We start from the raw sequence: 24534 nt of genomic DNA, 5'->3' as shown, positions 1-24534 counted from the left end.
CAAATGCATTTCTTTGTCTATTTATTTATTTCCTTTGGATAAATGGATAATGTGTACCTGCAAGAACTAGAAACAACTATTGTTTATAGTATTATTATTTTTTAGACACAAAAACGTCACAGTAGTGAAGGTTAATGTGACGAGTGAAGAAAAACTACACGAGTTTCCATAAGGGTATAGTAACGAAATTGCACTAAATTATTTTCCAAAGCATATTGCGTCTTCGAACCGCTAACACGAACGAACGGCTTACGTAAAATAACTATTACTCATGGAGTCAATAGAATAAAACCTGTTTAAGTGTTAAATATTTATCTACATATTTACAATAGACATCTTTTCATTATCAGAAATTATTGAAGCTTTATTTCTATTAAGAAGTTAATTTTTATTTATAAAAATGTAGCACTGTAATAGGGAAACATTTATGGATAGCTACCTGACCCTGACTTTTTTAATTCTTTGTTGGTAAGTACTTCTGCTTAGAGATCACTCTAGGAAAGGTTCACTAATAAGACCTCTTCTGATACTATGAAGTCACAAAATACGGTCAAATTGGTCAAAAAACGCAAATCAAACAAATAAACGTTTCTTTATGTTTTATTGACTAGTTGATACATACGTTTCAAAATTTGCAAATGTATAAAATCTACCTTACAAAACATACAAAAATTACAGAACAGTCTTTTTGGCCAGATTCTTTACCGAGAAACGTATGTCCAGTAAAATTATGTGATGTTATTATATTAAGAATTTCCCAAAGAGTACATCAATAAAACTAACTTAGACGAGATTGTTAGTAATATTTAAATTAGGGTTAACAATATATTTACATTATAGCTATCAAGTACAATGCAATCATAGCCTATATACTTATTTATATAGATAGACAAATAATAGTTTAATAATTTGCATTATAATATGGTAAGCTTCAGTTCTATTATTTAATCTTAGAACACACACATAATATTTGTTTATACTTTTCTACTACTACTACTAGATAGTTCATAATATTACCAATATATACTATTCTATATTGGAACTGGTTATAAGCCGTGTATATGAAATAAGATAGGCTTAAATGTTGCAAGACAATTTTTTTATTTATGTTTAAAATCAAGTACTTTTTGAGTAAATCTTTGTGTATTCGAAAAACGATATTCCAAAAATACAATTCTAAAAAGATAAAGATCAAAATTAACGTCTTAACGATCAATTAATTTTCAATAATAGGTATTTAATTGGAAGAGATAACTCAAACGTGATAAATCAGAATTCGACACCTTTCGTGTGTCAGAGTTCGTATAAGCCGTTAGTCATAAGTTCCGTTGTTGGTATTCATCCCACACGTAGGAATACAGCCTTAAAATTCACTACAGTAACCCACTTTCATACTTTCTCGATACTGATTCATGCGAATTGATTATCATTGCAATGTAACTGATGTTTCTATCTCATTAAAGTTTTGAGCAGCTTATGAACCGACAATTATTTAGGCATATACATCTATATTTTATAGGTAACATAACTAATCTAAACATAAAGGACGAATAACTCAATAATATACTAGGCACTTTAGGTGACAGTGGCATCGATTCTTAACCATCTAACGCCTACTTATTCTGTATAAAACAATAAAACCCGTCTACGTCACCCCCCATACGTCATATCACGTCAGCCCCCCAAGAGAAATATTTAGTACCTTTTCGCTTAAGAGTTTTCAGACCATGTCACCTGAAACGGGTTTTACAGTTTTGTGATAAGGGAATTAACATAAGCACCAAGATTTAATAAAAAATCCTCATAGTAAAACTCGGTATCTGAGATCACATTGTCATTTCAAAGAGTATTTTTAGTTTATCCGTCCAGTTATTACACTATAAGTAATCATGAGCTCACTAATGGAAATACTACCTTTCTACGCAAGTGTTAGGCCACGATGCGTCAACCTATTACATTAAAAATCAAACATGAGTCACACATTACTTAATCATTTTAAATATCACAGAGATAACGAACTTAATATATATAAACTGCATGGATACCGGACGATCTCAATTTTTTCATTATAGCTCGTAACTGTCCACGATGGAATTGGATTCTCGGCCTAAGGTGCAGCCGGGTTACCTGTAAACAAATAAATTTCTTATAAACGTGTGCCATTTGTATTAGTCATTTAGTTTCGTGACGCAGATTGAGTCATCTTGAGCGATTCATATAGGTATAATAACGTTTTCCTCTATGTATATACTATACATATATGTAAATCTTAGGAAGCGTGGTAAAAATCGACTCATAGCTTCCTCAAACATGAGATTTCGTTTAAATTGACAATAATTTAATGATCACCGATTTTGTCATCAATTACGTAATGTCTAGAAACGTGTGATATGATCTTGTTATGTTATCAGTAGACTAGAATAGATTCAGCGAATGCATATGATCGAATCTGAATACCATTTATTGATTGAATTTTCTTTATGTCTATTTGATGCCTTTCTCAAAACAATTATTTTTACGGGAATGGAACATACGTTCTTAATAGACCAAGCGCTTAATAGATTCAAGAAAGCAGTCAATATAATATTGAGTTCGCAGAATACAAAATGTAAAACCAGATAAGCGGGATATTAGATACATAAATTCAATTGTGATAGTGTATAAACAACTCAATTCATTCTATTAAAGTATATTGAGTAGTTTTTACGACCCAATAAATAACACCTGATTGGTTCGGAAGGGAATCATTTACAACACAAACACGGTACTGTATGAAGACATCCTGCGATGTTTGACCTTTTATCTGGGTTCGTATCAGACAGACTGCATAAATGACCACGTTCATATTTAACTAGGGCTGTCAAGCCTGGATATCCTTATCTTTTATTGCTTTTTGTGGAATCATCGCTGATATTATGATGAACAACTTCAAAATAATGCAATTTCTAGACAACAATTCTATTTAAATTTGAGTTAAGGACTATATAGTGAGTAGTAATATCATAATGAAAAACTGTAAAGATTAATACCCAAGTTAAAAGTTTGATATAGAAATATATTTTTTGTACGATTAACACGCCCTTGACACCTTTTAAACTTACTTAAGTTTCACTTAAATACTTAAAGATCAATTTGGATATTAAGTTACTTGTCTTTTAATTTTAACACGTAATAATTTAACTAATTTATTTTATTGTGTGAAAGTTTAAGGCCAAATGGCATATTTGCATACTATCTCTCGATATATGCAACCTTGTTTTGTATTTTGATTTGCATAAAACTATATGGGTGGTTGAAATCTTGGGTGGTTAATTGCGCACTTTAAGGATGTAATATGTTGACATCATCGTGGAGATATTGGTTAGATTTTAAAATCTTTATATGAATTATATATATATGCCTACCCACATCCTTGTATTTCTAAAATAATTAGATTTTCATGAAACAATAGTCTCGCCAGTAATCGAACATAACAACGTGCATTAACCACAAAGGAATTAATGCTGTTAACATATTTACATAGCACCAAGTTTACCTAATTGCAAGCAATAGTTCTATGTTGTTCTCTTAAAAGCTATTTTGACATCATGTAGCATTTAAGTGCTTTAGTTAAAAGATTTTGTACCTAACAATTAATATTTTTCCATGTAATCATTATCATTTAATTCGCAGCTGCTTTATTCGATTGAGAATCAATTATGTATCGCGTTAAAGATGACTCACTACGAACGAATATGTGAATGTTTGTTTTCTGTTTGTACGATCGAAATACCTCAAATAACCAAAACGGAATGTCAACGAATGTTGAATTCAAATAAAGCGAAATGATTAATTGTACATGTGTTTACAATCAGCTGCTTATCTTTATTACCCTAATTTAAATACTATAGTAACAAATGTCCATTTGGACGAAGCATCCTAAATACTGTACAACGTTAACGATAATACGACTGCAATTAATAGTTTTTTTTTAATATTCTTACACCTACGAAATCGTTATAAATCAAAATCATTAAATGTTTTATGACAATTGACAGCGACTTCGTGCGCGTGGAAACAGGAAAGTGTAATTTAAAAGAACTGCGTACAGCGCCGGGAAGCGACTTTATTTTACACTATGCACAGATTATCAAATATATCAGCTTTCTAATAGTTAGTCTAGACTATATACAAATCAAACTATACAGAATTGAATTGAAGTGAAACTAATGTTTGCAGTTAATATTAGATACTTAACTTACACAAATTGTCAGTAAATATACAATCTCAACGTTATCAAATCTACAACGTATCTTGAAATATGTATCATAGTAATTGTATGTTTGAGAACTGGATTCGTCCCACACAGTGTCGGGCCAACGGGATACGAACACAAATTGCCGATGCGTGGGCGTCCGATACAGGTACTCTTGTAATACTAGTACTTGCTATTGGCTTGTTAACTATTAAATGGACATGAAATACAAGATTTAGAAAGTGTTAGTTGCAGGAATGCAGATTGCTAAAGATTTCGTTACAATTAGTTTATGTAATTCATTTTATAGTTTTTTGTTTTCAAAGTCAGTAAGTGCTAAAGAATCAATTTAATAAAATAATATTGACCATGATTAATTAATTTAATTGGTGTCATAAAATCTTCATAGCGTAGTATTACGACTTAAAGATAGAACGCACAGCAGCTTAAATAATAATTGGTGTTAAACTTAGTCCCCTTTGACTAAGTTTAACACGAGGTTTCCTTATTTAGACAGTTATATAATCTTAGAAATAAGGTTACGTTATTAAGAACCATGGTCCTAGTGCCTCAGTTTTCCTTGTGCGGAAGGTTGATCGCGATCGAGTCTGTCGCGATATTCCCATGACAATTTTATGCACGACCGGCCTATATATATCTTTGTAAAGAAAAACTGATCACCATTACTTTCTATATATTCTCATTTCTCAAGACATAATCTGGTTTTGAGATTTGCTAAAAAATATTCCATTGAATAAAATAGTTTAACCATCTTTAAAACTAGAATTCAGTTTCATTTACGTTTTGTAAAATGTATACAGGCCCGTAAATTATGCAACGTTTACAACGAAGACCTTTCCCTTAGCAGACGCAAATTGTAAATTCGAATAGGTAACGTAATGGTATAGCGACGGTAGATTTTGTATAGAAAAGGCGGCAAAAGAGCGGCGCTCTTGAGAAATATTAACATCACAGTGTCGAATAGAATTGGCGGTCGAGCTACAAGTATCGCAAAGTTCGTGCTACGACCACTGTTCTAGTCTTGTTCGTCAAACTTCTAAGAAATCTTACGATTCGGATTTTCCGTATTGTTATTAAAACTAATTTTATTGTGAATTTTAGTCACGTACTCAATTAAATGAACGCATTGTTATTGCAATTTATATGACTAAATCAGAATTATGCACAAGATAAGGCGCGTTCCTAACACAATTATAACTTAATTAAGTTAAACGATGAGTCCATTAATTTATCTAAACGTTTAGGTATAAAAATTTATAATAACTATGATCTCGAATGCGTCTGATGGAACCCCGTACCAATGATTAGATTTCTTTCAATTTGAGCAATTATCGTTTGCTCGTACGAAGGAGAACATAGTAAGATAATTGGTATGTCTTGAATGAGATTCAGAGTTTCGACTTAGCATTTCATTCGAATCCCATCAAATTGGAATCATAAGCTAAGACCCAAATCGTAGAAGGGGATTTTTAATTATATTTTCTGTAGCACTTGTAATATATTTTAAGATTGTATTCGTCATTAATAAAATAATTATCGTGAAGGTTGTTCTTTAATCTGATAGGTTATAACTCTTTGTTGCTCAAATTGATTAATATTGCTCCGGTCGGTGAATTCTCTTGGGATTAAACTTTCTATTACGAAGATAATATTATTACTGTAATAAATCGAGTACCGGTTGAGGTTACTAAAATATTTTAATTTTATCCTTATTAACATACCAATACAGCCTTTTCACCATTACCAATTTTGGAATTACCTGTCGGAGAACCCTTGCAAAAATTAAAATATACTAAGTTAATTTTTATTTATAGTTTTCGATTATATAATTTACGCTTGTGATAAATGGCAAAAGAATTTACTAAATCAAATTAATTTCGTAATTATTTTTCGACGACGTAAACGTAATATTATCAAAATTAGTTTACTAAATGCAATATAATAACAATTGTGGTTTATTTCATGACGAGTGTAACTGAAGTGAGGTCATTGGTTAGTCAACTGTGGTCAGGGGAAGCTTGACACATGTTCTAGACTTTAAACACATGCTTCCGGAGATAGAAAATATTAATATTGCTTTTCTAAACCTAATATAGGTGATAAATAAAATTAAATAGATTTATTCTAGTCTTCTTTAAAGAAAGACATCATTATATTTATATTAAATTTTCTTAATATATTCAGCACGTTAGATATGTTTTGCTTTAGTTTACTATGCCTACTACAAAAACCCCCGAATCCGAAACGATGATCCGTACAGCGAACCTAAGACCTCCTCCATACGACTGCTTTGTCTACTAAAACGTAAAAGCAATAGGAAAAGGTAACCGCCGAAGTAGGGATTTCAGTCCAGTACAGGAAGTTCCGCAATGCAAATCCATTTCTCACACAATATCTATTATATATAAATCTCAACTTCTTAAATAGCGCGTTTCTTGTCTGCTTTATAAGGTGTTATATCAGAAGGAAATGTCTATATTTTCAATTGATTACCTTTTATAGAATGTCGTTTGTCGCCATTAGACATAACATTAATGATCAAAGATTATAGAGACGAAGTTTCATAACAAGTTAATTTATAAATGCGGCTGAGGAAATTATAGGCTTTGTTCAAATTATCTTTCAAGTTTCAACACGGTTCTTATTCAGAGCTGTGTAACGTTTTTGTACTCTTAAGAATTGCGGGGGTCATGAGGGGTATCTACGCCTTGTTTCATCAACGTACGAGCCTTGTTAACATAAAATTTCACTTGATTTTCTTTTGCGAACTAGCTAGCTATGGCAACGGCTCCTAGTGCGGGCTGATCCGTAGGAGACCTTCAGTCCGTCCGTATGACCTTTGTTTAAAAAAGAGGATGCACCCCTCTTAACGTACCTACTAAAATGGACGTTTATAGGAGCTGTCTGCCCTTTTTGGGCGTCCCGTAGGCATTTTTTGCCCCCTATCCTATAAAGAAAACCTCCGTCGCAACAAGACGTTCTCCGGTACAAAAACACAATATTCAAGTTAAGATTGCAATCACTAGAGGGAGTTACAGGTTCTATTCTTGAGCATCAAGGAAAAATAATTATGGAATTCGTTATAATTATTCTAGTATTAATTGTCGTAAGAAAAATATAGTCTCACTCGTTAGTGCTCTACTATAGAACAGAACTTGATTCAATGTGAAGAGAAACATTCTTTGCAATTACTTGTCACTTTACACCAAATACCTTTTAGTTATAATTTGCTTCATAAAACATAGACTCGTAAACCTGATTTACACCTTATAAGGCCATCATTACTTTAAAATGCCGATAAAATTGCTATATTTAAGGATCTATTAAGGACATAATTTTTACGTTTAATGACGGGTATTTAGACACTTTATACTTTAATCAACCTTGAATCTATAAGCAAGGACGAAACTTTTACACTTGTTTAAATTTGTTATTATGACAGCAGATATTTGCAGTCTATACAATTATATTAAGGAGAAGTGAAGTAGTTTGCGTTAAAATATTTAAATAATCCAGTAACTAAAGTTTATAAAGGAACAATATTTTTATGTACCATTTTAAATTATCAACTACCCGCATGTTTGCTTATATATGTACTATCTACAACTTAATTTAGTAAAGTAAGGAAAATACAGTGATTTAATTTTACCAAATATATATTTTAATCAGATCAATAAAATCTTTGTAAAAATAATAAATGGTTCGCTACATTACATTTCACACTAAGAGGTTATCTATTACCTCCTTTAAAATTAAAATGACAACCTAATTTGTTCCTAAAAGCTTCGACGACCGAAATTAATCTTGAGAATAGTTGAAACAAGTGCAATTTGTGACTGTCAAAGGAAATCTACCGTTTTGGACGTATTCGTTAATGTCCAACATTAGAGGACATTTAATAAGATTTATGAGTTAAGATAATTTTGTATTGAATTAGAAAGTAATAAATGGTCACTCAGTTGTTATAAATATGTCGTTGTTACATTTTAGAGTTGTGCAATTGTGACATTGACAATTATAATTTTCGATTTTTAGACAGTGTTGCCTGCACTGTTATTTCGTTTTGAAAGGCAGAGCATAACAATAGATGATCATGTCACTCCAAAAAAAATAGCTTTCTCGTGGTTTTAAACTCTCTCTCACACACACACACATTTCAAAGTCAAAAAAAAGTCAATCTAATCCTCCTGTGCTTGACAAATGCCGTTGAATTTAAGGGACTTAGATTTGCCAGTTTCGAGCAAATGTTAAAATGCGCACATATACCGAAATTCCATTGGTGGGGGGATCAGTTCCCGGGAACCGAAGAATCGAACTTATGACCTCAGGGGTCAAACGCTGAACCCTCTAGGACAACACTGCTCCAAAAAAATATTTGGAGTATAATATTTAAATGTAAAATTGAAGTTACATACGATATTTTTATGAATTGCGATAGCATAATATTTAAAATCTAGCGATTTATTTTTTATTTAAGTGTCTCCTTTTACTTCATGAAAACAAGGAAGTCTTTTAAACCATAAGAAATGGAATATCCTAGACAGTTAATCTTGTTAAAGGAAATAAGATTAAACTTATATCTGTAAAGGTCAAATAATTGCGTACATTGAACTCCGGAAGGCTGCATGCTTCCCCGGTGAGTCTTTGGAGACGATAAACATGACAAATAATTGTGTCTGGGCTGATTTGCCTCAATACGCACTTCACATATATATAACACTTGACGGAGAAGAAGAGATGTGTATCAAAAATATATAGTCAAGACTTATATAGAAAAGAAATAAGACTACTTACAATCTCAGTTTATATTTTTTTAACCTTCACAACGACAATTGCAATAATTACTTTGTAAAAACTAGTTTCAATAAGGATATACGTCTGGCGCCATAGTTATGAAAATTAATAGTATGATACAAAGAATTTCATTATTAACAACATATAATTACGAACGCATTAAACCCTTATCGAGCATCCGACGTCAGCGAATTCCTTTCTAGCTGTAATTGATTTATAAGACATAATAATAAAACATGATACATATAACATATATGTAGGAGATTTTAACCCTATAAAAAGTTAAATTGGCATTGGTTAACATATATTCTCTTTATTTTTGTTGATGTTGTGACCTTTTGCGTATAGCGAGATAACATGATGCACATTGTAAGTATAGTAAAATCTGAATATAAAATCGTTGATGCTAGCATGATATTTTATAATAATAATGACCGACAGATGTACTCCTGGACACGTTTTTAAATTAAAAAAATGGTAAATCTAAACTATTCTCAATTCCACTTGTACTTAAATCAAAATTGGTCCAGCCTTTTAGGAACAGTTTCAAACGCACATAATATATAACAACAGGTGACAACTACATCTGTGTAGAAATTTTGATGTACTTGCCTGAATAGCATCACAAGATCCTGACTTGGATTGATTGGGGGATGAGAAGGTAAACCATTGTGATTGGTCAAATGGATGTCATGACGTATCACGTGTCAATGCGTATTGGACTGATTATTACTAAAATAAATTAAAATATGCTTTTTGAATAATTGAAAATCAACAACAAGGCCAATATATAAGTAAATTTAATATCTTGTCTCCAACCTACTTCGAGTTCGCTTTATCTGTTCTTGTAAAGGTTATGAACTAAATACGCCGAAGTTGTGCAAACAACGACATTACCAAATCATATTACATTTTTAATTGTGCTAGCACTTGCTAGTATTTAATTTTTTGTGTCAGACAATCGACCCATGGAAGTAAGAGAGCTATAATAGAGACTCCACTACTCTGCGCACGCTTGTGTATATAACTGCGTAGTGGCAGTGTCTTGGAAATATTTTAATTACTATTAAGTTTCCTGTTAGAGAAACCCAATATATATCCACGAAATTTTGTAAACAATTTTGTTATTCAATGGATTCTAAATAACAAAAAATTAATAAAGAGCTACATTTGTTTAATAAAATGTAAATATTAAAATATTAATATCTAATAGACATGACACAGATGTTTTTGCAAATTTAGAATAGAAGGATTTTAAATGCTCTTTCGAAATTAAAAATTGCAGACCAAGAGATAAGATTGCAAATAACAGCTATTACACTCGTGGCGATTGGAATACGTGACTCGAAGCTCGACTACTCGACCTCTGTAAGGCGCTACCACATTTAGCATTGAACATTAAGATATAATTTATTTTAATAACAAGCATTATTCTTCGAATTCAGGTCCAAACAAAATCATTTCAAACACTAGGTTCACCGTCACGTGTTAGAATACAGTACTCTTTGCTAGAATTCATTACAATCTGTATATATCATCTTAGCGCAAAAACGTGAAATTGACGTTATAGAATATATGTGTCAAAAACTGGAACAGTTAACGTATTTAAAACTATACGAACGTCGTTTAATTAGCTTAGATAGATCCTCTATTTGTGAATGATTTGAATAGTAGGTACTATGTACAGTACCATAAAAATTATTGCGCAATGTGTCGGGTCCGCTAAATATATGAATAAATGCTTTTGAACTGTCAAAAAATTATTTAACAATATTGACGTTAACGATTACTTGAAACTATTGTAAATTATAGTGCATTCATTTGTTTGGGAATTTTTTTCACCTTTAACTATTAATCATCAAATAATAAAGATAAGTCTTATTTAGATTTTAACAAACGTTGACGCAAGTTATCTCTAATTAGGTAATATAATTCCGTTATAAGTTCTCATAGCGTCACGAACATTCCAAAGTAAAAAAGGATCATCGCGTCGACGCCATATGTGCCAAAGTCCTTGCACACTGCACCTTAGTGTGAATTTTTTCGTACTTACTCTGAATCACTTCATGTTTAATATAACACGATCACCGCTCTACTAGTATAACGCATTTCATTGAAACTATCACGGTTGAAATACGTCTGCACTATGAAAAGCATTTCAACTTTCATTTACTCAATAAATAAGGTGGTGTGGTAGTGAGACTAACTTTACATATCACTACTTGCAATGTTGAATTAGAATTTCTTTTTGTTGAACACAGATTATTATCAAACAACTCTTAACAAGACTAGTGGCTATAAACACTATTAAAACAATTAACTCGTGAGTCACAGGTCCAGGATTATGGTAAGGTCAATTCAATTTATCCATCAAAATGGTTGAGGGTTTATGATAAGAGTAGCTATGATATCAAAAGGCAACTGCCGTATGACTATTTAAGACTATAAAAACCTAAAGCAAAGCAAGTCAGATATATGCATTCCCCGATTCATGCCGTGGTTTTCAAGATACCAGAAAGCAATATCAAATCCAATAATTTAGATAATTTAATCCAACAAATATCTTCTTGAAACTTGAACATATTAATTATTTTACTAGAATTCATATTATATGGATTACTATTATTATAAGCAATGCAACATCCTTGATATGATTCGTATGGTCTACGTACGAAGATTATATTAAATAAAAAAAGTCTTTGTTGAAAAAGTTGTCCAATGCGATATAACAAATAGACAGGCTTATTATAAAGCCTCTATTCTAAAATAAAATAACTCTCGTACTTGGGTTAAAAACGAAGAAATTATCATACGTGTATACGCGTTCAGATATCCCATAGGATTTCACTTTATATTGCGTAAAATAAAGCTCGTGTAGATTGATGACTTCATCTTGTTTAACCGGTTAAGTTTGATCATGTAAACAACTGTAACTGTACATTTAACCATTTAAAATATTCAATCCGAGGTACGTATGTATAATTTAAGAAGTTAAGAGTCAAAATTGTGTAAAATAGATGCATCCAAAACAAATAAAAAAAATTAATCTAGATTAGTTGTCTATTGAAGTGTGTTAATGCTCCATAGTAGATTGTGTCTTAAGATATTGGATTTTAAATCGATTAGGTCTTCTCCTGGTTGACCATAGTACCATAATAATAACGAAAATTGAAAGGCATCTTCAACAGAAGCATCTATTGCCAAAGTCAAGTCGAAATGTCGTAATACTAGGCAAGCCTCTCGCACACATTCTGTATCAACATATCAGAACAAATATTTCATTTGTAGATATTTAGTTTTGAAAAGAGTAAAAAACATACACAAGTTAAGAAAATTCTTATTTTTACATAATATAATTAAACCGACTCACCTCGAGCGTGAATTGTTTATATAAACAGAAAAATAAACAAATTAATACAGAGATTGACGTGTGCACGATCGCCATCTTCAGGTTTTTCAAAGTAGAGTTATTTTTAATTGATTAATAATTGCTCTACCATGTTCAAATGACTTATCAAATAATCGTAACGCAATCTTTAACACGCCATGATATTATATCACCTAGCACCTATAATATTTATGCAGACTGTTAAAAAATGTTTAACACTTACCAAAACTACCACTTTCCATAGGTTGGATTCTTGAAAGACGACGTTGGTGGTTTGTATAAAGGATTTTCTCCCGTGCAGTCTTCGGCACCAATGTTCTGGTACATTGGGTCATTGAGGGGCAGCGCTGGCGGCCTGTTCTTCCACACGAGGTATCCGGCCGTTGCCGCAACTGCTGCCACAACTGCTATAATCCCTAGGACTATTGGCAGTGTGACTGAAAACAAATAGGTTTATTTTAAGACCAATTAAAAAATAACATTATAAGTACAAGCACCTCAGCGACTAATAAAATCCGAAATTATTAAATGATAGCAGAACATTGTTGCTTTTCAATGATATCTTTAACTTAACCTGTAATATTTAAAAATAAAATCAATAATAATAATCCTTTAAAAGGGTGAGTTGTTACTTTGGTATATTTATTTAATTACTATTAAAAAAATTATGTTGTAAAATGTAGGAATGATTTTATATTGATAGAGTAGTGTAACCAGAAGTTTTATAGATTAAATATACAAAGCTTCCGTATTTAAGTTTCCTTATTAACCGTTTTTATGTTGGCTTAGATACATATAAAAATAAATCCAGCCGTATTATGGACTTGTGCCACAGACAAATAAACAGATAATCACTCTATCACAACACTAATGATGTTACCATTCGACGAAAAGAGAAAGGTATACAGCTGGTTGGGAATTGTATATGATAGACTGAGATGAAAATATGAAAGAAAACAGCTGGTGGTCGAATGCAGATTGTGTACATTGCACAATGCTTTGTTATGTTACCATAAAGTTGGTTCATAAAAAATGTTTATGAACAAAATTTTGATGACACAGTGGAAGCAAACAGAATAAATTACAGATGACAGCTAAATATATTTGTATAATTTACAGCTACTGTCTGGGGATTTTTGAAGTGACTTAAAAAGAGTTTGATTACGATTTGTGGCGTTGTTTGTACAGCATTTTTATATTCACTAACATATAACATATACAATATGACAAATATTCCGGTAATACAGGAACATGTTCACCCTAAGTTTCAATGTATCGAGAGATCAAGCTTTACAGTGAATAAATTTAATTATGGTATAGTTATAAGTGCAATATCAAGAAATATCAAATTACTTTTACGTCGTTTACAGTGAACGGAAAAATACTGAGTCAACACAAATATAAACTCACCATTCACTCCTCCAGTGACCTGCTTCTCTTCAACCGGGTCACAGGACTTCGTGACCATATAATACGTCTCTTCATTAGCTTTCATCGCGACGTACTCAAAATGGCAACCGTCCAACGTATCGTTACACGTTATCCATACATTTCTATTGAATTCATCCTTCTGCTCCAGTAGAGATTGATTGAGGTGTTGTTTGATAAGGGGGAAATGGCAAAACTCGCATCTCCCAGGCACAGGGTTGTGGAAGCAATCATCACAGTCATTAGTTGCCATGCAGATGTCAGCGCAGAAGTTGTCCTTTTCGAAGTACTGAGATCCAAGTCGGTCGGTAAAGCAAACACATTCGTCGCAAGGACCGCAGACACCGTTACCCGAACATTCGACCTGAAATATGGGCGTGATAAGTCCAGAATATCAATACTTAGATAATATATGGAATAGGGATATCTGTACACATTCAGATATAAAAATAATTTATTTATAAAACTTAACTGAGAAATATTTGAGAATAATACGAAACTAAATATAGAAAAGTATTTAGCGGTCGCTTGATACACAAATAAATCTCTTTTGCATTTATAATTAATATTATTTAAACACATTGTATACACAAGACGGATATTTTTTTAGTACACTTAACGTTTGGCCTCTAATAATTAAACAACATACATCACTTCGCGCCGAATCCGTGCAAGGAACATCACCACGCTTCTTCTCGCAGACTGGCGTTTCACAGAATGTACCGGACCTGTTATCAATGAAATTAAATAACATTAACCAAATATTTTTAGAGGATTATTACAATGAGAGTAAGAGGAGTATTCAAATTAACACTATAAGATCTTTAAAATTATTAATGCCCTTTAAATCAGGAGAGGCATTTAAAATAACAAATTAATATCCAAGACCTAATGAAATTCTATGGCTTTTGAGGTTAGTTTAGTTTTAGTTACGTAGGTACGTAACCAATAGGTATTGAATTGAGTTGAAAAGTATATGACATTGAGAAGAATTTTTGTACAGAAATTTCAACCTACACTGATTTTTTGCTTGAAACTAAGAAAGATCCGAAACTAAGAAAGCTTTCAAACATCAAGACAAAATCTAGTAAACTTAAAAAGTGATCTGCTCAGTACAGTTTTCAGAAAGGTCACAACAAGCTTCATACATTACAAAATTCCTTGATATCTTTATTCAGAATATAACCGCTCATTAGTAAAGTTACGTTTTAATGATGCCGCCATGAAAGTAGGCCTGTGAAGTCATTATGACTTCGCAGTTGTAATAAACAAGGGATCTTTTGTATGGCTGCACTCGGAATTAGTTAATGGACAATAGCAATGAACATATCAATGTAAATGTAATCAATTACTGGATGTAAGCTTCCAATTGTAGAAGTTTTAAAATTTAACGGCTGTTTATATATGAAAAGTACATAGCTACTTAATACTGCTAAAAAACTGTAATTTTTTATTAAAGTTTTGTATGGAGTATAACATAAACATTATATTCAAGGTGAAGAATTATGTTTGCTGTAAGCAAATGTTACTCGCATAAATTGAAGAGCAATCCAAGACTAAAATGTATTGTATCAAAACTTCGCAAATTTGGTGCGGCCTTTTGGATTCCACTGCCTAAGACAGGCAGGTGTCCTCATAATGCTTTTCTTTCACTGTACGCATATGTTAATTTGCGCACTATAGAAATAAATCCTTGGCACCTCACCAGGCTGACTGTGCATGTTAGATGCTAATTATCTTACCATCCGTTATCACAAGAACATACTCCACAGGACAGGCTTCCCCTCCCATTGCATTTCTTCGCCATCAACTCGACCTTAGAACTGCATGCACAGGCACAAGGAACATGGAACTTCATGACAGCCTCTTCACTAACATTCTGGATATTTAGCTTCACATTGAAGTACTCATGGGTACTGCCTTTGATGGAACAAAAGTTTGTTTCAGGGGACACATCGAGTGTGGTAGTGCAAGAGCCATCACTACACGAGGTGGTCTTTGTGACGAACACGTCAGATCCTTGCGTTGAATTAACGACGTATTCCACCTAAAAAGTGATAAACTTTAGGGAAAGGATTGATGACATTCATACTGGACTCAGTCAAAACTAGACCCTTGATAAGTTTCAGAGACGAGTATGAGTCCTGTATGGTGTGAACTTGTATTTTTACATACGGGAGTTCATCCTAATTCTCGACTCGGAATCTTAACTTAAAATCTCTAGTGCTCCAACAACCGAAGTAGGTAAAATCTATATCAACTGAATGTTAAAATGTTTAAAGGAGTATAATTTTAGTAAAATAGTTGTTTAGCCATACCAATTATATTTAATATTCAAGATATGATGCCGGGCCATCACAAAATAAGTGTATGAATTGCCTTAATATAATTACGTTAAGGTAATTGAGGATATTAAAATTGTGTAATTATTATGGTAGAAGATAGAGAATAGTCTCATAATTATAAACATATTACCGTGGATGATTACTCAGGCATTATTTACTCATGTCATTATCATAATAATTGTACTAGTGCATGTATTTTTTCAGAGTATATTATATGTAAATGTAAGTAAGGCCAGATTACGGAATAAAAAAATATCTATCCCAGGTTAACGGAATAGATAAGGTTGAAATGATTGGCACTAGTATTTATAACAAAATTGGCATAATTGTATGAAAGATAGTTTTTTGACTTATATATAAATAATTTCTCTATGCTGAATCAAGGCATACCTTTGGATCGCTTTCACTGGATCTGTACTTGATTGCGAGGTTGTGTTCTCTGCCAGACCTGACGGAGTTCACGGCATATTTTGGGTCGAAAAACTGGCCGCTTTCTGCCATATTACTGTCCGTGGGAATACTTTCTGTCATGCCTTGACACCAGTTATCGGCGAGGTCCAAGTGGCATCTTGTGAACTGAAAAAAAATTGTTAAAATGTAAGCAATTCTTGCTCATCTGGTTGTTAAACCAGAAACTATTTTATAGGTAGGTTCCTTTTATTTATACAGCCAACTTCAATGATATATATAAGAAAAATAATTAAACATAGTCAAAGATGGAATACATAATATATACAAAAATGTTTTTAAGACACTAAGGAAGGAAAAATATAAAAGAAAAAAATTGGAATGTATATAAGCCTAAACTGTGGCATTTTGGTATAATCTATAAGTTTGAAGACCATTTCTATTTTGACCATTTAAAGTTTTTGAAAGCTTCCATTATTTAAAATGACCATACATAGTTAGGGTAGTCCTACTGAGATACACACCATCGTAATAATTGTTTTTATATGTAACAATAAATCTTGAAAGGAACAAATAAAACATACTTTAGATCTATACTCGCAAGGATAAATGAAGGTAATGAGCTAAATTCTCTGCACACGGCGAAGAATCCTTTATAAGGAGTTGCTGGTATTCAGTTCCAAGCAACGTAATTGCCTGTTTGAGTTTAAAACTCTTTAATTAACATTCCAGGCTTACAGATCCTGGATGTTACAATAGGAATCTTCAGGTTTTAGAAGCTTTAGTATTTTATGGCTAAGGGGAGAATAGCTTGATAATTATTAGAAGAATTACACAATCCCATCGATAAAATCTGTAAAACTATTAATAAAATTAGTATAAGCATTATATATGTATGAGTTGTCTATTATATTAAAAATATATAAACCCCGAGATTCCGAGTATCCCATAAATGTATGTATCACTTTTTATTAAATCATGGATACTAGACACACAGATCACGATATAAAAATATCCTTAAATTATTAACAAAATCACCGTCTGTATTGTTTTACATAATAACAAGTGTTTAATTATACAAGATATCATGTTCGATTCGAGCATATAATAAATCGATTAAAATAAGTGCATAATGTTTATTGAATTGTTTTATGAGCGCGACAAATTATGGATGTCAAAACCAGTTTTCGTATGCGGCATCATTCTAATAAAATATATTTATTCTCACATTGTGGGTAATTTTAGTCTATTGCTAACCTTATCTTTGTTTGTCCTTGTATAACTGTCTTTTTTGTTTTTGAGTATATTCGTTCTGAAATGTTATTCATAAGTGTAATTAATCATTTATCTTTTAGCTAGAGTATGTTATTTAAGTTCAAATTATATAATTGAAAAGTATAATTTTAAGGAGCTTCGTATGTTAATAATATATTAAATATAACCACAATAAATATAGCCGTTTTATGCGTGCTCATAGTTGTCAGCCAGACAAGCGTCACATCCCTTAAAAAGGTTTTATATAAAACTAAAACTATTTGTGAAAAACAAAGACATATCACGTATCTTCTAATGTTTTTTTAATGCCTGTTATCCCGTGTTTGTATTGTATAATGTGATTTTTCAAATTCCTACACTAATCCTATTAATTAAACGCAAATGTTATTCAATTGTATTAAATGCATGGTTTATTCCAATATATATCTGTGTTACTTGTCAGTCGGCGCCGCTTGGACGTAAACGATTTTACCACAGTTTACGAAACCACTTTTGTTTTTAGTAATTTTATCATTAACCTTTTATTATGTCGATCCACGTTGATTATAATTGTTTTTTTTAATGGTAGTTTGCTATTAGTATAAGTCGTTTGTTTTAACCCAAAGAACGCATTTTCTTCACCCACCGCTTTTCACCCTTCAGAGGTCCTTTTATCTTAAATTACTTTCCTAAAAACAAAACGTTTTAAAACTCACATCACATATATTCTATCTTTTCCATGTGTCCTATGAACCTACAGAATTTATGGAACGCAGTTTGAGCACAGGGCGTTTTACCCACTGTAGTTGCTATGTGTTTAGACTGCAAGCTATTTTATGAGATCAGTTGAACACTTTCTAGTGATATATGGGATTAATTAAACTTGCACGTTTCCATATTAAACTAGACAACCGTCCACGTCAGTTGAAAAGTTATCTTAGCAATATCTTACAAATCAGTCGCCGTACCGCGGCGTTAACAAAGTCGCTTTGGAAGATTATAATATCAAATAACACTGAAGGATTAGCCCTTTCAGTAGGCATGTATACTATCTTACGAAATGCTGTTAAATTTGGAATAAGGTGATCTAATAAAGACTATCTTAATATTGCATTTATTTTATAAATTGATCTAGTAGAAGCATATCAGTAGCAGGTGGTCACAACCGGTTGGATACTTGTTATGTACTTTAATAAGCCGTTCAATTGAGCGATAAACTTGGCTCGGGATTTCTTTAAACCGATTTTTCTCCACATTAACCTTCGACAATGCAAACTACAACAACATATATAAGGAAACTCGATATTTCCAAATCATTCAATTTATAACAAATAAGTATTTTATGAAAATAAATTTGTATAATTAGTTATCTTACGTATTACCATAGAAAAAAAATTAATTATGATTTAACATGTACCACAGACTAGGTATATTCTATTTTTATCAATACTTAATTTATTTCACTTAACTTTTAAATAATAATATTATTATTCAAGCACAACTGCTGACGCGGCTGCAGAGTAGACGGAAAATAATAAACGGCTCAAATATAAGTCTTTCCTCCAAGTTTGATGTTGTTCCCTTTGGAGTAGACACTCTTGGGCCATGGGGTTCAAATGAACAGGCGCTAATTAAAGATTTAAGTTGGTGTTTGGTAGATAGTACCAGTGACCCCAGAGCTGGTGCTTTCCTTGCTCAACGAAGGTTAAGATTGTAGTGAATACTGTATATTTGTGTGTTGGAAACAAATATACGACAATACTTCAATGATTTTACTAAACCTATGATTGCAGGTCATTAGCGTTCATTGTACCGCAGGATCTGTGAGAGAATGATTAATTGTAGTTTTGTTAGAAAGAGCCGTTATTGGGTAAGTGAATTGAAAATGGAACGCAGATCCGAGAAGCAACGGTAAAGTCGAGTCGAGTGGTGTAATGTGATTTGGAGATTGCAACGCAATCTTATGATTGCGATAACTGCGTACAGCCGTAATTTTATCCTAAAGCTATATCCTAAGCTATATTGATAATAAGCAAACGGCTTTGTTTGTTTAGATTCCATAGTTGAATAGTGCTACGTGTTTCAATTACTAATTCGTTATCAATCTCAACATCGATCTTGTCTCTAAATAAAATAGTATTTTTTATTTGACTCCATATAAATAAACTAAAAATATTCGAGTACTTTAAGTTTTACATTAAGTTTATGTTATTATATTTAATATAAGACCACGACCCGCGATATAGTGGTGGCCTCCTCCAAATTCAAAATTCTTTTATTTCCAATCTTTTATTTTACACCATATGGAAACTAAGTGTACAACGTTTTTAAGTAAATACACAGAAGTGACTGTTCAGATACGTTACAAGTTTTGGTTAAAATACAATAGTAAAGAAACCGGATAGTCTGGAAATGTATATCAGAGAAATCTATACATAACAGCGAATATTGTAAGTAAATATATTATAATTGTTAAGCAAAGTGCTAGTATCATTCTACTCTCCTTGCAATATGTATCGTACGAAGAAGCACTTACTAAAGCGGCGTATGTAGGCCTAATGAACGATGGAAGTATGCAGATTTCCTGATTAAAGAATACGCGTAGGTTTATCGGTTAATAAGAGAAAGTACCGCCTAATGTCGTTAGGAAACAATACAGTTAAGGGCATTAAACCCTTAACCGAGGGTGTGTGGGAGTAGATCTGTTTAAATCATTTCAATGTTCTGTACGTGTCACTCATATAAATAATGAAAGGAAGAGAAGGTTTGAAAGCCTATTAAAATACTGTCACGTTGTTTATGTGCGATCTACTTTTTATATGGTGAGATTTATGTTGTACAGATATTGTTTCTTGAGAATGGAATTAGTTTTATTAGGTTGTCGATTCAATTACATCAAACTTTGTTTTACGATTGAAACTTGATTAAACGCGATGGATTTCAGAAATAAATAAACGCATTGATAGAAAACACTTTTTTTTCGACGTTTCGCGTGCTTTACGGCGGGCGTGGTGACTGTAAAATAATTATAAGTTTATAATAATGCATAACTTCAATCTGGTTAAAAAGTGTTTTATTTCAATGTATAAAAGCCATGTTAACAAAAGACAATACTATAAACTAACACCTTCAAAAATTAAATATATTTATAGTTTATTTCGTAAGAGATTTAGAAAATTTTACTTGTTTAACGAATCTTTATTTAATTATTTCGTAACCTACCTACAGCTAAATAAAATATATGTAACAAAAATCATTTATACTAAAAGTATCGCAAAAAACAGAATACATAATATTTAATGAGTTCTAACATTTACGAAAGGAAAAAAAAATTAAATATTATTATCGGAAGGTTTCTGAACCCTGTCATAAAGTATTGATATTTTTAACATATTAATAAAACTGAAAAATATCTGCTTATCGCATTAGGGCTTGCTATGTCACTATTGTCACAAATATCCAGGCACTCTCCAATTTCAATTCCATATAAACTGCAACAAAGGCATCAAGAGCTTTATGAAGGCTGTGTAGGTGGTTTATAGCCTTAGTGTAAAGTTTCCATTCTGACACCCACTATCACTGTTGAGAGTACTACGTACGGTACAACTACCGAGAAACCAGTTATAATGAAAAAATGAGTAATATTTTGCTTGCTTATAATACTCTATATTATTGAATAGGTTTTTATTTTAAACGATTTTTGAAAACTAATACACATTAGATGATCGAACTTCTTGTTTTCGAAAATGTACTTGTTTAAGATTTATTTTTTAAAACAATGAATAAATGAATATGTTTCCATGTGTCACCGTGACCACGCACGCAGTAAAGCACGCGAAACGTCGTAAATTTTTTTTAAATTATGTAAATAATTATAAGTTTTTAATAATAATACATAGCTTCAATCCGTTTAAAAAGTGTTTTCTTAAAATGAATTTGTTATTATGGTATATCAGAACATGGCCATTCCAGTAATACTGGAAATAGTTACTTTACAGTTAAAAATGAATAACATAAATTAAAAGGGATGCTTATGAATGACTAACAAGCGATCTTTTAGTTAGCTAGTAAGGAAAAAGTAAGGCTGAAATATTACAAATAAATACTAGCTCGATATTTCTGTATATTTTGCCTCATCGTAATGGTACATTTTTCTTTAAGAAATGTTACTCCATCCAAATAACAGTGTTTATAGAAACAAAAGCCTATCGCTATTGTATTGCCAATAATGAATTCACCCGCATGTGATGGTAATTTCATACTACATTATGCATTTAAATAATATGTTAATCGGCTTAATCATTTTATATACTTAACAAGAAAACCTTTATTTATAAGCGCTTTGAATAAACACAATTCTGCAATATTTTACTAAAACTGTATTTCTAAACGCAATATACATCTAATAGAACCTTGTTCAATTGAAATATGACATATAATTGGCAAATATATATATTTTGTTATATACCTGAAATGCTATATTTTTTAAAGTACTTGTCAGTATTATACATTTGATGCGTATAAATTTTTGCCTTAACCGCTGAAGACATAGCGGTGAACTTTGCTAATGTCATTAACATATTAAATTTAGGCAACCTATAAACAAGGATGACTAAATAAAAATACTTCCTAGACATCTTGGCACTGAAGTCTGAATGGAACATTAAAAGGCCATTGCCCCAAACCCCTACTAGACGGTAAATAAGGGAGAACTGAAAAGCTACGTAGACGTCTGAAAATTGTACAAATTCTACGAAGCTGGCGAGAATCCAGACGTTCTGCAAAACACATTTATTGTAAAGAGATCGATTCAATTGTTTTAAGTTACAAGCGATCTTAGAACTGTTATAAAAATGAGAATCTTTAGTATTATAAAATTAAATATTGTGTTTATTATGGAATCAATGAAATATGCAAATTCTATGAAAAACTATTTTTACACCCGGTGGAAATCCCCCGCACCAAAAGCGTCAGCTGTATTTATGTTTATCCTCATGCAGTTCAATAGCATTCTACCAGGATTTCACAATACCTTAATGACGTTTCATCAATATCACCTTGATGGCTGGAAGTCTTCCACAGTTCACAAGGCACTTTCTTTTGCGAACTAACGAACTGTGGCGTTGATTGCAGGTGGGGGTCTTCCCTGAGAGATACGACCTCCAACTATTCAAAGTTAAAGTGTACTCCTCCTAGGCCAGCACTTCACCCTCAAAGGCCGCCAACGCAACCACTAAAAATGGGTGCGATGACTGCCCTTTATGGGCGTCCCGAAGGTTCATTTGCCCCCGTTATTATATTAAAAAATCATTGAATATTACTATGTGAGATTTATATTTCAATATGATTTGCAATTATAGAAAAATGATAATCAATATACTGAGGAAAACTGCATAGTATCCAATCGTAGTATATATCAATGATGAATATTAGGAGCAGTCAATGAACTTGAACTAATACGATCTACATACGTAAAAATGTCATAAGTAATTGGAAAATCTCCAATCCCCTTTTTAGCTCAGCAGAACTAGGTTAAAGATCATTAGAAATACTTTCCAACGATTAAGAACGTTATTTTATTTATTACCAAATATACAACTATCTTTATTCCATAGGAGAATAAATAGTGTATCATTTACTACTCTAAGTGTTCTTCAATTGATTGTAGTTTATTGTTTCCTTTGATATAGATTAAAATTATTTTATTTTTACAAATTCATATGATTAAGTGATTAATTATATGTACATATTTGTTTATTGGCGTAAAAAGAAGTATATATTTGGTACGTAAGATCTTTATAAGCTGTAAATCTTTCTCAAGAAATAAAAACAATATTATTTACAAAGGTAAGTTATTGTTTTTTAATTATTAATATATGTTAGCAGTATAATGTTATTTTTATCTCAAAGACTAATTATCATAATGACATTATGCTAAGGGTCTGTTTCACAATGTACGGATAAGTTCTACATAAGTTCGAAATAAGCTATTTATACTTATATTAATATATCCTACGTATACATATACATTGTTGCGTTTCACGACTGTCAGATAGCGCTATACGTCACATAAAGTCCACCATAAGTCATGAGTCCGATAAAACAAGAAGTTTCTTATTCGGAACTTTTATTTTCCAAATAATTTCTGTCTTGCATAGCTATTTGGTACTTTATCCATACATTGTGAAACAGACCCTACATATACATAAGTTATACATAGAACATTCAATGGTATTGTTGCGAAATTGCTAAGGGAACATATAAAAAGGATTGATTCAGAGACAGTATTAAGTACACACCGCGTCTTTCTTAAGGTGCCTGGTGTCATATATTATTCTGCCATTAGTGACAGCAATTAAGATTCAATTCCGTGGTCTTCAATAGCCGTTTGGTACAAATAAACTGTGTTCTTGTTACCATTATACGACCGGTAAGATATGATAAAAAATTTAAAATTTAGAGTTATGTAAATAATTATATGTTTTAATAATAAAACATAGCTTTCATCCGTTCAAAAATTGTTTTTCTTAGTGTGTAAAAGCTATTTTAACAAAAGACAATACTAAGATATTACATTTTAATCGCAGGTATTTATTTTTATATTATAGTTTGACGAAGTTAACTGTACGGTTCCTAGGTATGCTTTAAATAATAGGGGATCA

At 31.8% G+C, this 24534-nt stretch overlaps 1 protein-coding gene across 1 annotated transcript in view; it reads right to left on the bottom strand.

Moving 5' to 3' along the window:
* Positions 1-587: 587 nt before the first annotated feature.
* Positions 588-24534, bottom strand: part of LOC123708752 (integrin beta-6-like) — a 35357-nt gene continuing 11410 nt past the window's right edge. The window contains exons 2-7 of the mRNA XM_045659616.1: positions 16601-16786; positions 15608-15912; positions 14515-14593; positions 13848-14229; positions 12661-12874; positions 588-2127 (exon numbers count right to left, since the gene is read on the bottom strand). Of these exons, the coding sequence (XP_045515572.1) occupies positions 12666-12874; positions 13848-14229; positions 14515-14593; positions 15608-15912; positions 16601-16786 (1161 nt within the window). The 3' untranslated portion in view covers positions 588-2127; positions 12661-12665. The remainder of the gene's footprint in view (positions 2128-12660; positions 12875-13847; positions 14230-14514; positions 14594-15607; positions 15913-16600; positions 16787-24534) is intronic.

This window comes from Pieris brassicae, chromosome 4 (assembly GCF_905147105.1).
Source record: "Pieris brassicae chromosome 4, ilPieBrab1.1, whole genome shotgun sequence".
Lineage (NCBI taxonomy): Eukaryota > Metazoa > Arthropoda > Insecta > Lepidoptera > Pieridae > Pieris > Pieris brassicae.
This window is presented reverse-complemented; position numbering and strand designations above follow the sequence as displayed.